Source organism: Scomber japonicus, chromosome 5, assembly GCF_027409825.1.
Source record: "Scomber japonicus isolate fScoJap1 chromosome 5, fScoJap1.pri, whole genome shotgun sequence".
Taxonomy (NCBI): Eukaryota; Metazoa; Chordata; class Actinopteri; order Scombriformes; family Scombridae; genus Scomber; species Scomber japonicus.
In genome coordinates, this window is record NC_070582.1 from 25,754,068 (window position 1) to 25,771,683 (window position 17,616).

At 41.0% G+C, this 17,616-nt stretch overlaps 3 protein-coding genes across 3 annotated transcripts; 2 read left to right on the top strand and 1 right to left on the bottom strand.

Annotated features, from left to right (window-relative positions):
• Positions 1-11: 11 nt before the first annotated feature.
• agk (acylglycerol kinase) lies at positions 12-3,999 on the top strand. The gene is made up of 14 exons (XM_053318975.1): positions 12-258; positions 350-389; positions 481-560; positions 657-732; positions 846-971; positions 1,107-1,201; positions 1,484-1,553; positions 1,740-1,819; positions 1,917-1,974; positions 2,456-2,603; positions 2,693-2,790; positions 2,901-2,971; positions 3,092-3,176; positions 3,514-3,999. Exons 1-14 carry the CDS (start codon positions 149-151, stop codon positions 3,646-3,648), a joined length of 1,272 nt encoding a protein of 423 aa, XP_053174950.1. The 5' UTR covers positions 12-148; the 3' UTR covers positions 3,649-3,999.
• A 1,308-nt stretch (positions 4,000-5,307) lies between these two features.
• dennd11 (DENN domain containing 11) lies at positions 5,308-12,557 on the bottom strand. The gene is made up of 9 exons (XM_053318852.1): positions 11,840-12,557; positions 11,095-11,194; positions 10,818-10,976; positions 9,605-9,758; positions 9,369-9,507; positions 8,846-8,977; positions 8,600-8,750; positions 8,211-8,279; positions 5,308-8,109 (listed from the first exon to the last, which is right to left on the bottom strand). Exons 1-9 carry the CDS (start codon positions 12,270-12,272, stop codon positions 7,914-7,916), a joined length of 1,533 nt encoding a protein of 510 aa, XP_053174827.1. The 5' UTR covers positions 12,273-12,557; the 3' UTR covers positions 5,308-7,913.
• Positions 12,558-13,368: 811 nt separating this feature from the next.
• On the top strand, positions 13,369-17,616 carry wee2 (WEE2 oocyte meiosis inhibiting kinase). The gene is made up of 11 exons (XM_053319245.1): positions 13,369-13,640; positions 13,770-13,978; positions 14,264-14,321; positions 14,692-14,861; positions 14,992-15,113; positions 15,201-15,347; positions 15,447-15,548; positions 15,632-15,717; positions 15,820-15,990; positions 16,129-16,277; positions 17,177-17,616. The coding sequence occupies exons 1-11, from the start codon at positions 13,386-13,388 to the stop codon at positions 17,340-17,342; spliced, it is 1,635 nt and encodes a 544-aa protein (XP_053175220.1). The 5' UTR covers positions 13,369-13,385; the 3' UTR covers positions 17,343-17,616.

Sequence of the window (17,616 nt, forward strand, 5' to 3'; positions counted from 1 at the left end):
ACACCAACATGTCCATACCGTGTTGCTGTGACAGCTACAGTGCGGTGACCGCTGAGAGTAAAATCTATCACCAATGACATAAAACAAGCACCGCAGTTTAAATGTTGTGTGGCATTAAAGTGGGTTAGGGGGTATTTGAACTACAATAATGGCGCGGGTCGTGAAAGTGTTTAAGACTCTGCGGAATCATTGGAAGAAGTCCACGTTTGCTACGTGTGCCCTGTCTTACGGAGGGTACTGGCTGTACGGTAAACACTGGTGAGTATATCCAACAGGTTATAGTATTTTCACGGACTGCATAGTGCACACAGGCCTGTTTATGTGTCTCATATTTTGTGTCTTTTTTTAGTGACAATGTTCTGCGGAGAGAGGCTTGTCTAGAGGCCAGGGTAAGACATCACTATGTACTGTCATCCAGCAGCAACATATAAACCAATGTGTTTCTCAAGTGTTTAAAAACCTCATCATCATGTCTGTTAGGAGTATGGACGTCAACTGATAGCACCACAGGAGCGGCTGAGAAAAGCCACTGTGATCTTGAACCCTGCAGCTTGCAGTGGGTAAGAAGACACACATCTAATATCATTTTTAAATGAGCCTTTTCTCTCTCTCGCTCTCTTTCTCTCTGAATAACTCCTTGTCTCAATCCTCCACAGGAAAGCCAACAATCTGTTTGAAAAGAATGCTGTTCCCATTTTACAACTGGCTGGTGTGGAGATTACAATAGTCAAGGTGTCATTTGTTGTTTAATTGTAAAATAAAATACATCATTCTGTACTATTAATGACTCCAGTATTCGTCCCCCAATGTAAGATCATGTTTATATTTTGTTTGTTCCTCTACAGACAGATTATGAAGGTCAGGCAAAAAAACTGGTGGACCTTATGGAACAGACAGACATGCTGATCGTGGCTGGAGGGGATGGCACCTTGCAGGAAGTCATCACTGGTTTACTGCGTAGGCCAGATCAAGTAGGTGTTATACGCTATATGTGTTGATCCGTTATCATGATCTCATTATCTCTGTTAACTGGCTGCTAAATAAGATGAGTAGAAATGAATCAAAAATGTTGATCACTTTCACTGATGGGTGTTTTATGACTACAGGATGCATTCAGTAATATACCAATTGGATTCATTCCACTGGGATCTCGCAATACTCTGAGTCCAGGTCTGCACCTCCTCAGTGACAACAAGGTCAAGTGAGTATCTCGGCAAAATGAATCCAGATTTATTCATCACACAATCTTATACATGTGATGATTTATATCACTGTAAAATCAAAACATTTGAAAGCGTTAACTTGAGCTGTGGAAGATTCTGATGATAATTTTACTCTGTTTTATTTTCACTGTTTTTCACAATTATGGATGATTTAAGGACATTTTTGTAACAGACAATGTATAGTTCCAACCCTATATAGGATGTGGCTCCTTTAGTAAACAATATGGAGCTTCAACATAAGCTTCAACTTGTCTTTCCAGAGACATAACATCAGCAACACTGTCCATTCTGAAGGGAGAAACGGTGCCGCTGGATGTGCTTCAAATCAAAGTGAGAATGTCTTAAATGCAGATGTTTGTTTACTTCTGGATAAATGAAGAAATAATTGAAGACATTTGTTTTGGAATTAATTCACACTGTGTAATATGAAATGTCAGGGAAATTGTCATGAGAGAATCTTGTTTAGTTCGTAATAGCAGTATTTGGACTGGAGAGTTGCTGTGTGTGTGTTTCTAGGGAGAGAAAGAGCAGCCGGTCTTTGCTCTGACAGGACTGCGTTGGGGCGCTTTTAGAGATGTGGCTGCAAAAATCAGCAAGTAAGATCACACTATTAGTCCCTCAAATTATAACTTTGGGTTAACCATGACATAATCCCCTATACATAATAATGATTTATATGATATTTCCACATAGATATTGGTACCTTGGACCACTGAAGACAAGTGCAGCTCATTGGTTCAGCACTCTACAGGTAAGAAGTAACAGGTTTTGTCTAAACTTACTATGGTCACTGAATACCTGATGTATATGGGTGTAATTTGGGGTCATGTTTAAAAAGATCAACACAAAATGTAGGCCGTCATCAGCTTTAGTAAAATATGTTGGTATCTCATTGACTCAGCAGTCTACAAACACAGTAGATGTAATCAGTTTATGCCTTCCTCAGGATTACTGACTGTAATGATTCTGTGGACAAAGACAGATAAGATAAGATAAGATATACTTAATTGTCCCCTTAAATTTGTTTTTATTGCATCACAAAACATTTATCTCTCAATAAAACTGACATACATAACAACAAAAACACCAACAAAAAAGCCACGATGAGGCCAATGACATCAATGAAAACCACTGCAGCTTATAAATCCAGGAAAGTTATATTGCACATTGTAGGAGAATGTTGCATTTTCAACAATCAACCAACGATGATGTACTGTTGTAAAATCTTTCAGGAGTGGCCCTTGGTCCGGGAAGTCTCCGTGACATACCTGTCGCCCACTCTTCGCCCCCCTGACCTGCCCCCTCAGAAGCCCTCCAGACCCAGCCTGCTCCATCGCATTGGCCGCAGACTGAAGAACTACTGGTACCCGCCTGTTGAAGGTATGGTGAAGGATTGTTTTGATATCAAATCTTAATCATTCAAAATGGTGACTTCCACAGTCATGTTTTTGGTTTGTGTGTTTATTCAGAGCCCCCAAAAGAAGAAGAGCCAGAGAAGTGGGAGGAGCAGCAGATATCTTCAGTAGAGCTTTTTATTCAAACGCACAACAAAAACCCAGTTGAGATGGTCAGTCTAAAAGTACATTTTTAAAAAAAGCCAAATATCTATCTGTTCCTTTAAATCTTCTCCTTCTACTTCTAATGTATGTCTTTTTTTCTGTTTATTTGAACTTGCAGCGCGTAAATGACTCGCTGATGATCTGCGCAGAGCCAGACGACTTCACTGTGGGCGAGTTCATCACTGTTGGGTCAGTAGTTTATTATTCTACTGCACTGCAATCAACTCTATTGAGATAAAACATATATCATGAAAGTTCCTACAGAGTCGTCATGCAAAAGTAAAACAAAGTCCTTGTTCTTTATTACAGAAATAAAAAAGAAGAGGACCCAACTATATTCACTAAAGGTTCCACAAAACTGGAAGCCAGTGCTTGTCAGCTGCAACTGCCTGAGGTCAGTAGCCCTTTTAAGGACCAGTGTGAAGGATTTAGCGGCATCTAGTGGTGAGGTTGCAAATTGCAACCAAATGAATACCCCTACCATCCCCTTCCAAGCATGTGTTATTTGATTATACACTAATTAAAACATACTTATGAATATTATATTCAATTTCTGCCAAGTCTGTTCCACTAGATGCCACTAAATTCTACCCATAGGACCTTTAAGCGATTTGATCCTAATGTACTGTGTCTCATCAAATCAAATCAAAACTATTTCAGGACTGTGCTCATGTTATACAGTCTGCAGGCTGAAGTTTGGTGTATTTCATTTTGACTTTCCGACTCTGCAGGGTACCGGTGGCTTTTACAACATCGACAACGAAGAATACGAGGCCATGCCTGTAGAGATCAGGCTGTTGCCACGGAAACTACGCTTCTTCATCAATGCAGAGCGCAGAGAGCAGCTCCTCTCACAGATGCAGTGAGGAGCAAACATAACACCGCAAAGGACACAAAAACAGCAGGACAAAAACTGATTTCTGCAGAAACAAAAGAAACTCTGAGCTCATTTTAAAAACAGATGCCTCCTTTTTCCAGCAGTTTTAAATAACCATGACACACTGGTGGTTTAAACAGTCTGTTTAACTACATATAAACACTGATAAAATATTCAGTTAGTTGTTTTTAACAATTATGAGAAGTATTACATTACTTACATGCTGTTGAATATGAAAGGACCAAGGCTTTGTTTTTCTACTGTCTTACAAAAGGACTTTATGTTTACTGAATGGCTTTCTGGTGCCGTCACACTTGAACTTGGTCAATAAAAAGATGTATGCCCAATTTGTCGCAAAGTTGTAATATAAATGTGACTCCTTGTATAGAAAAAGGGTACAGGCATGGAGGTGAGGGAGTGAAGTACTGTAGACTGTAGACGATGAAACCTCTGTCAGGCCTGGGTTAGTAAACAAGAAGAGACTACATTCCTGTCTGAGATGATCTACTACAGGGAGAGGAGAGAGGAGGGGGCAGAATGACACATCACAGAGAAATTACATTTACTTGTGTACGTTTTTGATATACTTACTCCACTATATTTATTTGATGGCTTTAGGGTAAATAGTTACTTTTAGATTGAGATTATATTAAAAAAATGTTTTATGAAATGCGGTGTATTGTTGAGGATTAAACTGACAGTCTGTGACCTTTTTGGTTTGTGACTTCAAACAAAGCGGCGTCCAGTTTGAAATATGTTAATGAGGCGTTAGCAGATTCATTTAAGATAGTTTCATTTAAACAACTTTTTGAATTATCTAAGATTTCACAAAAACCAAAGATTTGAGGACAGTCCAAAAGGTCAGTACAAAGTTATGTAGTTCCTTTTCTTCTTTCATACATAAGTAGTCATCTCAAAATAAACCCAAATGTATCTTGTGATCCTTTGTAGGGAGTTCAAAGATGCTAGATTAATGTGGTCCATACCAACATTTGTTTTTGGGAGTTTATGTGACAATGATGGGTTTTGGGTTGTTTTGTTTTTTTTGTAAATGTAATATAAATAGACTTGATATGGATTTGATTTTTTTTTTAATTATGACCAAGATAGTAAGTGGAACCTTTTATACTGTAAAAGTCATCTTATCAGCGCTCTCTAGTGGACAAACTATGTAAAAGTGACACTGCTCCTGGATTACATGAAACCTAGTTTTGCATTTCCACACTTCAGATTCTTATTACTTGTCGGCCTATATTTACACCAATACTAATATATCTGCCATAAGCTGGTATCAACTGATACCAATACACTGATGTATAACTGTAGTAAATGAGAGTATTTTGAAGAATAGAGTTACTCTGCCTCATGGTCAGACAGACATGCTTCAGGGGTTGGGACGTAAATCTAAATTACAGGTCCTACCAGAATGAGAGAAAAGAAGGAACGTGATTATGAGTCAACAGGGCAGGAAGGAGACACAGAGGACATGGTGTGACAGGAAGCAGGATGAAGTCTATTAAAACATCATCAACCTTATTGTCAAAGTGAGAAACAGAATCCTTACTGTAAGGGAAGAGAGCAGTTCAGGTAGATAAATAAAAAAGTATAAAATAGTTAAGCAGGAGAAGAAACAGGATTAGATAAGCACTTAAACTGAATCAATGTTTTATTGTTTCACAATGGCAGTACAGTGGAATTAACAGTTGCTCATGCTATTGAGTTTATGTGTACATTACTGACATCTCTTACAGTGTTTCACATTAGTAAAGGTGAAGACTTATTGGTTATTGTGTGAATACTTTTGACTTACATTACAATCAAGAAGAAAACAGTTACACTACTTGGATGTGAGGCTGCATTGTGTGCAATACTTTTGCTGTCTTTGACATTCAGTAGAGTGACACGCTGTACAAATGGTTCATTTAGCGAATGCTGGTACACATCTGTGAAGGACTCCACAAAGAAGGCATTTTTATACAGTGGTGTGTGTGTTGTGTACATTCCCTTTTATGATTTACATACACCTGTAAAGCAAACAATGTCAGAGGCAAAAGAATGCGTTTGCTGACAAGTGAATAGACCAGTCAGAGTCAACAGTTTCCACTGGAGACGTTAAGGTTATTTAGCAGTGCTAAGGACAAACGTACTTAATCTTTCAGCAAATACACTTGATGTAAATACAGAAGTGAGTTTGCTGTATTAAGGTTTGAGAACATGTCACATTTCCTTAAGGCCCCATTTAAACAATAAAGCTTAGCTGTCCTTCACTTTCAAATACAATACATACTTTTTTTCCCATTTTCAAACCCACAAAGAAAACATCTTGGGGGTCAAATCAAGGTACAGTACAGGCTACAAGACCACGCTGTAAATCAGCAGTTCTCAACCTGGAGATCAGCCCTCGAAAGATCATTTTTGGAATGTGACAATCAAGAATATTTGAAGGCCTGTTAATTAAATAAGCTTTTAAATAAGTTTTAATAAAAAAAGATGACTTGGTGTTTAGATTCACAGTCTTGTACATTACAAGATTGCACCAGGGGCTTTCTGAGAAGGTTGAGAACTACAACTCCAATTTTATACGTGGCAAGCCTCAGTCTTAGGTGTTCCAACATGGAACAAATGATCAGTCAAATTGGCAACGTGATGGATTAACTAAACCCGTCTGCCAGCAGTATTCAAAAGACACAGTTGGCCTGTCTCTAGAGCTGGATTCACTGAATGGGGCTGTGATGAAAAGGACTGAGAGAAACCCTCAGTCGGAACAGAAGGGGGCCTTTCTGTGAATCTGCCAATTAAGGTGGAGTTAAAGCTTCTGCTCAGCTCTCGTCGTGACATCACCAGATCTCCAAAAACACAAAGGGATCTTTGTGACGGACGCAGACAAGCGGAGAGGATCCCTTTGAAGCTGATCAACAAGTAAACTACAAACGGCTCCATCAAGGACTCTTCATTCAACAGGATCACAGTCCATATATTTGCTTTCACTGATGACCCAGCCTCTGGTATACGTAAGTATTAAAAAACAATGAAAGCCTGTCCACAGTATCACAACAACACACGCACAGAAAACTCCTCCGCTCCAAAACCACTTGCTGGCTCAGACATAAACAACATATCATAAAAAAAAAAATTACAGTTATGCATGATCACTGTGTGCATCAGGAACTAGTCCAGTGGTGGACATGGTGCAGCATTCATGGTAAATTAGTCCATAGAATTCCTCCGCCAGTTCCGAAAAATGAAGATAAGATAGAAGTTTCCAGAACGTCCCCCTTCCCTTGCACATTGACTGTGAATCAAACCCAGAAACCTTATCAAACAGTGCTCTACCTCGTGTTGAAGGTGCATCAAAGTGATCAAAGTAGTTATAACAGCTTATTCAGCTTCATAATCATTAACAATTCCCATTATAAAAAGAGGTTATCGCACTCATTAACAAACATGTTTCACTTTCGCCTCACCTCTCACTTTCAGTTTGCGAACAAAATAGTCAAAAACTCGAAAAAAAACAACCACATTTGACTGTGAGATCAAAAGTACACGAAAAAGGACGATCATTTCAAATAACACACACTAACACCTATTGCTTCCTTTTTGAAAGAGAAACACAGTGGTTAAAAAGCATTTCATTTTCACTAATGCCAAAAATGGCTTTACCAAAAAAAAAGAGAAATATCCAAGTGTGATATCATAGCAGGAGTTAGTCTGCTCAATTTGCACATTATAAAGGCCAGAGTTCTCAATTAAAGTATTTTAAGGGCACAATTTTCTTCCAGCAGTAAAACCTTTCCACAAATAATATGACACTATTCAGAAGTTGTGATGAGTGCAGTGAAGAACCAGACCTAACCTGATGAAGACTTCTAGATTTTCATTCAGTGCGGACAGCCTGGCCACTTGAGCCGGAAACAAAGTGAGACGAGCACACACAGGAAAACAATATTTCTGACTGAAAAACAGCACTGAGGAACATGAGATGGCTGTAAGAGCACGGAGGTGCCAAGGAGCATGGTCTGCCAGGTGTTTATCAACCACTGTGGGCCAGTCCTTATCACCCACACTAGCTGGAAACAGTCTCCATAGGTCAGATGAAACACACACATAAGAAAAACAAACACCCAAAAGGGGACAGCGGGCGACAGATGAAGTCCCAGGGTGAAGGCAGTGTCTTTAGTGTTTTGGTGTGTGTGTGTGGGCCTTGAAGGCACAGATATCCAGTGGCATTCCCAAGCTTCCGAGGTGGAGGGGGGCTCAGGAGCAGCAGAGGTTGTCAATGACCAGCGTGATGTCAAGACCGTACACCTCCAGCAGGTCGAGCAGGAAGGAGTGATCGCCCTGGGGATCCAGCCCCATGGCCCTCACGTGCTCAGCGGTGAGGGTGGGATCATGGCTCCCTGCTACCTCTGACAGCGTCTGGAAGATGCGGTTATTCAGCTCCATGAAGAATCTGGAGGAGGGATGAAAACAAGTGCATCAATATAAACATTCAAATAGCACCAACTTATGACTGCATTCTAGTGGCTTTGAAAACACTGATCAAGGACTCACAGAATGAAAAGATCCTCTTCGTTTGATGTGCAGTCTCCATCCACTTCCTGAGAGTACAGCAACATTTGCCTGGAAATGAATCATCATGTATCAGTATGAAATCTGTCAAAAGAAGATGCTCAGATTTCTGATTTAGGTGGCAAAACATAATGATTTTCCTTGAAATACAACAAAATCACTGACCAGTAATTATCAGCCATGTTAATTTTGCAGCATATTTTCTTTAATAACAGAATTCATTCATTTCATTCTATAGTATTTCCATGCTAGCTTAAACAGACTGGAATTTGATTTTTTATAAGATTTCCCAAAATGAACAAATTCTATGGATCCATTTTACAATGAACATGCTCTCTGAGGAATATATTGCAGTGTTCAGCATACTGTACCTCTGTTCACTCAGCTTCCTGTACTTCTCCTTATCTGCTGCATTCAGTCGCAGCAGCGGCTGCAAATGGCTCCTGTGCGTTTTCACATTCTGGTTGTCAATGTAGACGTCGTACAGCCCCTTCTTTTCCTCAAAAATCTTCTCTGTGGTGCCTTAAAACACATGCAGACATGTTCACATACAGGAAATCATTTTCATAGATTCCAAAGTGTGGTGGTTTAATCATCAACGGTAAAGCTGCACTCACAGGCTACGTATGACAGCTCTGTTTCCAGGGCTGGGATGTCGGCTATGTTGATGTAGAAGAAAGGCCGTAATTCAGGCACAGTAACTCCAATTCCAGGTAAGGAGACGTTGGCCAGGCTACAACAGCAGTACACTGAGGGAGTGTGAGAACATGTTAGATTATTCTCTGCTCTGGGGATGTGTGTGTGTGTGTGTGTGTGTGTGTGTGTGGGGGGGGGGGGGGGGTTACATGTTTGATCTGTTTGTATCATGATGAGAAAATTGAAAAACTCAATAAACACATTCAAAAGAAAAAAAAAGAACATGTTAGATTAAAAACCTCTGATAATAAAAGATAAAGAAGATCACACTTTAGTTGAAACATTTGTTACATCCTGAACTGTTTGTGACAAAGAGAAATGAAGACAGAGTGCGTGTTACAACCACCACATTACAGATGCAATGCAATACATTAGCCAACCACAGTAGAAGCAATGAAGAAGTTGCTAGTGTGCATGTAAACATGTAGGTTTAGGCTTTCTCACCCCTGTAGCAGACCACGCCTACAGGTGGAGGGGAGAAGATGAGGATACGTTTCCTAAGCAACGCAAATTTCCACAGCACCATGATCTGCTCGCCGAAAAACTGGATGAACTGGGACATGCAGCCAGCTGGGTGGGTGATCTGCAGGGAATAATGTTTATTTTTTTATTATTTTTATGGCACAAAAAGACTGGAAAAAAATCACCAAAAATATAAGTATGCTCTTCTGCTTTCAGACCTTCATTTCTGGGTGCATACAGCGGTTGATTGTGGTAACACTCCAGGTCGGGCAAGCGGTGACGAGGCCATTTCCTGTAGGGGGGAGGACTGCTTTCTTATCCTCATAGAAAGCCTCCAGTGGAGAATACTGGCCCGGGCACTGCAACTGGTGTCTAAAAAGCAACAACAGGAAGAAAAAGAGCAAACTTTGGTCAGGTGTGAGTCATCCATGTCTTTGCAGATTTGCAAAAGACAGTCAGTATAGTATCTCACACTCTCTGTATTTCTTACACATTGTATAAGGAAATCTGCATAGATTCCAAAAAACAATATCATACACTATTTATGTCCTACACTACATAATGCATGATTGTACCGTGTTGTACGGTTAGTAACCATTGCTTATTTAACCACTTTACTTCAATCATATTTGTCATACTTCAGTTCGACACATGTGCTTGCTACTGCAGAGCGACTGTAAAACCACAGTAACCACACAGAAACGGTAGCCAAGATTACCACACTCCATTCAGATTAATTCAGCTCCACTTGTATCTGGCAGTAACCTGAGCCGCCTACATTTGTAGCCTGCGACAGTGGCTGTGTCATATATTTATACATAGTCAATGAGGAGATAAGCTTTCGTGAGGGGACTGAAGCAGAAGAGCAGATGAGAAGAGAAGGCTGTCAAGGTCGCCTCCACATCCATGCTTAGACTTCACAGAAGGAAAAAAAAAAAAAAACCTGCATGTAAATGGGCTCTTGTGACTGTAGCTGTAACTGGGACTCTGGGTTCATGTTTAATAGATGAGAACATTTTCAATAAAGACGCAAGGATAGGAGAGATTCAGAAAAAAACAACAACCTGTGAACACGGATGGGTGAGAAGTAAATAAGGTATAACAGAATACAAATAGGGTGACGCAAAGATGACAAACTGAGAATAAACAGAAGACTGAAAGGCACCCACACACACTGACTATTAATGCACAACACAGTAGGGATGGGCAATATATTGATATCATGATATGAGGTTAGATATTGACTTAGATTTTGGATATCCTAACATTGTGACATAGCATAATTTGTCTTTTCTTGGTTTTAAACGCTACATTTACTTTACCCACTTAGTCATTATGTCCACATTACTGATGATTATTTATTAAACATCCCATTGTCATCCCTATAATACTGTGATATTTGATTCTGCTCCAACACACAGAATGACTTACCTGACTTGGTTCTCCAGGAAGTGCATGTAGCGATAAAGCAGAGTGTAGGAGGGAGACAGGATACCCACGGACTTCATCCTGGCTCCTCGCTCCAGCTCGCTCTCCACAGGCATGTTAGCGAAACAGGCCAGCCCAAAGTAACAGCCTTTACGGAAATATCTACCCAGAGGCAAAACAAATACCAGGAGTAAACACAGAGTGATAGATTTCTGACAGAGCTTTAACAGATCCTCTAAAAAAAAAAAGAGGGTGGGGTGTGTGTGATTGAGGTACGAACATGAAGTCGTTGGTGATCCGATGGGAGCCGCTGGCCATTGACTTGAATTCAACTCCATCCAGATTGATGTCATGAGGCAAGCACCACTCTACCATGTTCCCTGCCGTTCACACACACACACACACACACACACACACACACACACACACACCAAAATACATCATGAATTCACTTCCCATACTGTTGTGCCTACTGTCATTACTTTCATCCTGGCCACTTCCTCTAATTCTGCATGTCAGCCTTCAAATAGCAAGAGGTCAGGGACGGAGGGAAAGCACTGACTCAGCTACTGTAACTTACTGGAAGTGACATACTCTTTATATATGAAGCTGAATAAAAAACATCCTGGGCTTTAGTTCTGTTGTGTCTGTGACAAATTATTGATTGGAGATATTCTTTCTTTTTAACTACAGTGATGCCAATGAATTTTCCTTTTAACAGCAGCGTTGGCTTCAATCTCAAAGTATGTTTGAAATTTAGATTTATGGTTGGCTTGCAAAAACTGGAAAGCTTATTTCTACAAATTGATCCTTCTAATCCTAATTTTAGTATTGTCTCAACATGTGAATTGTTTGAATGGGCAACATCCTCCAGTGTTAAGACTCAACTGGTGTGTACTAAAGCACGTAGGCAGACAAAATAATGAGATATCACAAATCATTTCACGAAATTGGTTATCCAGTCAATCCACAATTTTCAACATAGAGATAAAAGATCAGAAGCTGTTGATATCAGCTTTGCATACCTGATCTTGTATCAAATGTAACCACAAACACAGCCACGATCTGGTCTTTTTCCTCCCATTGATCTCTCACCGAGAGGCCGGGAAAGAGAACATTCCGATCTGTACCGAGAGGCTCCGGTCGGTAACACCCGTGCCCACAGTGCTCTGAACGCGGGCGGCCCGGGCTTCCGTCCCCGCTGGCAACAACAGCTGTTAGGCTCCCTGTCGGGCTGCAGGTGATGGTGGTGGTGGGGGGGGCGGTGGTGTTGCCGCCGTTGCTGCTGCTGCTCCACCCAGTACCAGCCGCAGTGACTGTCGGTGTCCGCCCGACTGGCTGCGAACTTTTCTCCGCCGGTGGGTCTCCCTCCCGCTGTGGTGGGGCCGCCTGGTTCGGATCGGACGGTGGGATCTCCTCCCAGTCCAGCAGCGGGGCTCGGTCCGACTTCTCCACCATGGTGCTGCTGCCTCCGAGGACTCAGAAAGGGAGAAAAATAACACAACAGTCGGAATTCCAAGATGAATCGAGCAGGCTAAACACGCTCCTGTGTCCGGTTCATGGTTTCCTGTCTCTCTGGGTTGTTTTCTATCTATTTGTAAGCGTGTCACATCCACTGACGGGCTAGCCCGCTCCTCTCCTGCCTCACTGTTTTGATGACGTCCTGACTTCCGCCCACGTGTCTGCATTACTATTTCATGCGGTGACCTAATTTGAGTTATGAGCTACTTACTTTGCCCATAATAATATAGTCTTTATAACATTCACAAAGAGGTTCATCCACAGTGGCTGTTGAACTTCAGTCTAGTTCATGATCAGTTATGGTGCTTTATTTGATTTTTATCTAAATGTCATTTTAACTGTCTTATTATAATCACACATCATCCATACTCACAGCATAAATAAATTGTCATATTTTCATTTTAAAGATATATATATATATATATATATATATATATATATATATATATATATATATATATATATATATATATTGTATGCATTAAGTTATTCTTGCAATTAACAACCCCCTTAAAGTCAGGTGTGCGGTTTATGAGCGATTCAGCCAATCACAGAGTTAGGTGTGTTAACCTGGTAGCGTCATTTTAAACAGGAAGTTATTTACATATGTTGCGCGAAATTCAAGCGTGGTGGTTGTAGAGAAGGCGACTTGCTTGTAAGTATATATGATAAACATACATTATTACTCAGAGTTAAATCACAAGCTGATGATCACTGTTTGAGGCATCTATTGAGCTTGCAAATAAGCCTGAATCTTGACTTTAGTGTAAAAAGATAAATCAACAAATAAGACAATTAGTAATATTGACTTATTCACAATATATTCATAAAATGTGAGTCATTAATTAGTTTGTTGTGACCTTGTATCATACTGGTTTCACTCTATGTATGTAGATTTATATGTGTAGAGATTGAGAAAGAGCTCTTCCTGTTATCTCTATACACTTGCAGGTTTAAAAATCATCTCTACCATTCCAAATTTTAAATTTTTTCTTCCAAAGGCAGTCAAATCCACGAATAAGCATCTTTGTCAAAACTCAGGCCCCAAGTATGGCAAGGTTGTTTGACGAGATCAACCAGCAGCTGGACTTCTCTAGCTGTGGAGAAGAAGGAAGCAGTAGTGACAACAGCTCAGATGACAGCGCCTCCATGGTCAGGAGTCCCAGCTCTGTATGCAGGACACCCAGGGTGCAACGCCATCGCAGTAGAAGCAATACTTTGTCTTACACTTTACAGTGCACCAGCCCCATACCTTATGCCTCCTGGAGTAAGCTGAGGCTCTGTGACTCTCCCAGCACACCCAAGGTGGGGAATAATTCAGCATCGTATGTCCCTGTGGTCTTGGAAGATTTCTCAAAGTGAGTTTTCAAATGTCAAACCAGTTCAACTTCAGGGCAATTCATTTTTATTTCTCTTTTTTTGTACCCTCTCTAGAGTCTGCTATCTAAGTCATCCCAGCCTTGTTCTAGCACTAAGATCAGTCGGCATCAAAGGACCCTTCGTTTTGCCTCAGCTGCTGCAAACCTCACCCAGGCACCCTCGGTCAATGTGAATCCTTTCACCCCTGACACGGTGCGCACCAACAGCGAGCAGCTGAGGAGGAACATTTATAGAAGCGATGAAGATGATGATTATCGGCAAAGGTAAACTACTGCTTTGATGTGGTATTGTAGACACAAACATCTGTGTTTCGTCTATATTTTTATTCATATGTATTATGATTGATACCAAATTGGAGGTTGTTTTTTTTTAACACACTTCCCCGCACACTGCACTGAGGCTGACATGTGGTGGGGTATTGGAGTATTTCATGTTCTTCATCTTTCTGTTTTTACTGCTCATACACATAGGTTTGAGTTTTTAATCCCTTTACTAACGCACTTTTGTTCACAATATAGAAAGGTCTGAAAGCCCTTTTCATCTTTCAGGTTGAAGCACAGCTTAACGTCATCAGAGGAGGATGATGAAGCCTTCCTCCCACCAAAGGTACAACTATTTTTATCTGTCCTTTCTAGTGAATAATCCTCCTCTCAGATGCATTTGATATGATTTGATCATGAGGCTTTGTCATCTCTGGCTGCCTCCTCAGCTTTTTTGGGGGAGAAAAATTACACCCTGTCAGTCCTACGTCTGGGATTTCTCGATGGAATCTCCGACGAAAAAAGAAGAGCTGTCAGAAACCACACAAAATGCTTTCCTCGTGGAAGTACTACCATATTTGGTGACACATGAAAGAAAAAACGTGTTTCTGCTGGCTGTAGTCAAACTGGAGGCTGAGCTGTGTCTCTGACGTGTGTTCCTTCTTTTAGAAATTCTTTGGTTTTACCACAAGGCCCTCCGTCTGTTTATCTGGCAGAGGCGAGCTGTCCAAACCTTAATGCTGTCGCGGTATGAGAGTGAGTTCCTGGAGCTGGAGCGCATTGGCGTGGGCGAGTTTGGGGCAGTTTACAAGTGTGTGAAGAGGCTGGACGGTTGCTTGTACGCCATAAAGCGTTCTCGCCGACCCCTCGCAGGCTCTGCCAATGAGTGAGTCAGCAGTACGGTGCTCTCTGCCAAGTCATAGGCACACTTTCAATTGAACAGATCAATCCGCTTCTTTAATTTAGCACATGAAGTGAATCAGCTCTATCACTAACAATATCTCATGTCCTCTCAGGCAGCTGGCTCTAAAGGAGGTGTATGCGCATGCTGTTCTTGGGCACCATCCACATGTTGTTCGCTATTATTCAGCCTGGGCAGAAGACAATCACATGATTATTCAGAATGAATACTGTGATGGTACGTTTTTACATTAACATGAAAAGCAAGGCACTTGAGGTAAAAGATTCAATTGTGTGGTTTTGATATGGTCATTGTGTGTGTCAGGTGGGAGTGTCAACGACACCATCATGAAGAAGGAGGTGCAGGGTGAGCTGTTTTCAGAGGCCGAGCTGAAAGATCTGCTATTGCAAGTGTCTATGGGTCTAAAATACATCCACAGCTTAGGCCTCGTACACCTGGACATCAAACCAAGTATGTCTCATTAAGCAGTTTGTGTCTTTCACACGTTCAATACTGAATCTAAAAAAAGTCACCTGTGCCTAAAATGTGCCTTGTTTGAACTGTCTATAGGTAATATATTCATTTGTCAGCGTTCCAGCACAAGTGCAGCAGGCGAGGGGGAAAGCGAGGAGGAAGACAACAGCACTTCAGCAGGAGTCATATACAAAATTGGTATTGCTGATGTTTGTTTGATGAATATAATTATACAAAATGTTTGTTTGCAGCTAATTCTCATTCTTATTGTTTTTCTGCAGGGGATCTGGGCCATGTGACATCAACAAACAGTCCCCAAGTTGAGGAAGGGGACAGCCGTTTTCTGGCCAGTGAGGTTCTGCATGAGGTAAAATGAGTGTATAGCACTAAAAGAAAAGTAGCTTTGGGGTCTGAATGGGTTGCACCTTACTGTACTCTAAGGGGAATGAACATCTATCTCTCTCTGCAGGATTACAGACACCTCCCTAAGGCAGATCTCTTTGCTCTGGGCCTCACAGTGCTGCTGGCAGCTGGGGCTCCTCCTCTGCCTCAAAATGGAGATGAGTGGCACAGCCTTAGAGAGGGGAAGCTTCCCAAGCTGCCACAGGAGCTCTCATCTCCCCTCAGAGGTTTGCTGCAGGTAACCTGATGTCTAACCCAGAGATTTGATTCAAATCTGGCACCTGTATGAACAGCATTTTTATTGAGTAACAACAGCACTTGAGTTCACTATTGTCACTGGGATAGCATGTTGAAAATTCCTTTGTCTTTGTGTTAGTTGTTGCTGGATCCAGACCCAATGAAGCGGCCATCTGCCAGAGAGCTTTGCAAGCACGCGGTCTTAAGGGAGGGGAGGACTGGGAGGCTGGCTGCTCAGCTACGCAGAGAGCTCAATGTAGAGAAGTTCAGGACAGCCATGCTTGAAAAGTAAGAAGGGATAATGATGGATAATTGAAAATGTATCCCCATTTCTGGGCTTCAGGCCAGGAATTTAATCCATCTAGACATAAAAAAATACCCCTTTCACAAAACAGCTAGTTTAATTTCCTATTTAGAAATTAAGATGACATCTACTCCTTCTCCCTCATTGGAAAAATTAATAATCTATAAATATGCACATTTTCATAGATTCTGCAAAATTCAGCAGTTTAACTGGTGGTCACTAGATGGCTCCTGCTTCACTGAAAAGTCACTCTCTGTAAAAGTGCACTAGAGGCTTCAACTTTTCAGATTACACTTTTGGAAGTTGAACACTGGACCATTATTGCTACCAAATTTGTTTGATGTCACAAATTGTTTTTGTGGGTACTTAAAGTCAGATTTAAGGTGAGTACATAGAAACCATCCCCCTGTGGCAAATGAATGTTACTTCTGCACAGTAAAGCTCAAACATCCAAAGGAAGGAACAGTAAGCACAACACATTTTTAAGTGGAAGGGAACTTTAATGTTCTCAGGCTAAGAAGCTGTACATGTGTAATTTAAAGCTCGCTCTAGGGGGTTTAAAGTTATATCTATCAAAAAATTAGAGACCCTACTTATATGTGATGAGTTAAAGTGAATGTGAAATACTTTTTAAAGTAGGCCAATCGAAAAACTCGTATATCTAACACATTGCTCGTGAAGTACTACAACTAAAACATAAAAGGGCATGTGTTCTTTGGCCTGTGGTTCGGTTTAGACTGAGTTACATAAATACGACCAACAGGCGGTGCACATAACCTACTAACTCTATAACTTTGTCCTGTAAAATGTATACATTGGTCCTAGCAACTTAATGCTGACACCAGTTAAAAGCAGTCACTAATTTCCTCTCCCTTCTCCACAGAGAGCTCCAGGAAGCTCGTCAGGCAGTTCTGTCACCCAAGCAGGGCCTCCCTCCAGGACCAAAACCTTCTGCTAAGATAGACTCTCTACCTAAGGCAGGGAGAAGGCTTGTTGGTAGGATGACGTCACGATCCAAGAGCTTTGGTTGCCCTGGGTATGGAGTCTGATGGGACAGTGTGAGGCCAACGTGTCTGTCATTTGCTTTTATAATGTAATTTCTTCTGCTACCAGGTTGTGGTAAAAACCTTGATATTTGTTTATGTCACAGATGTTGTGTTGGTTGTAGAAATGACTGGATGGACAGTATTGGTTTTAAAGGCATCTGACTCTGACTCACTTTTCTCTGGGGATAATTTCAATATTATGTAACTGCTGCAGACCATTGTATTTGACCAGTTGTTTTTATTATTTTTTTTTAACTGTAAATAAACATTTAATGCA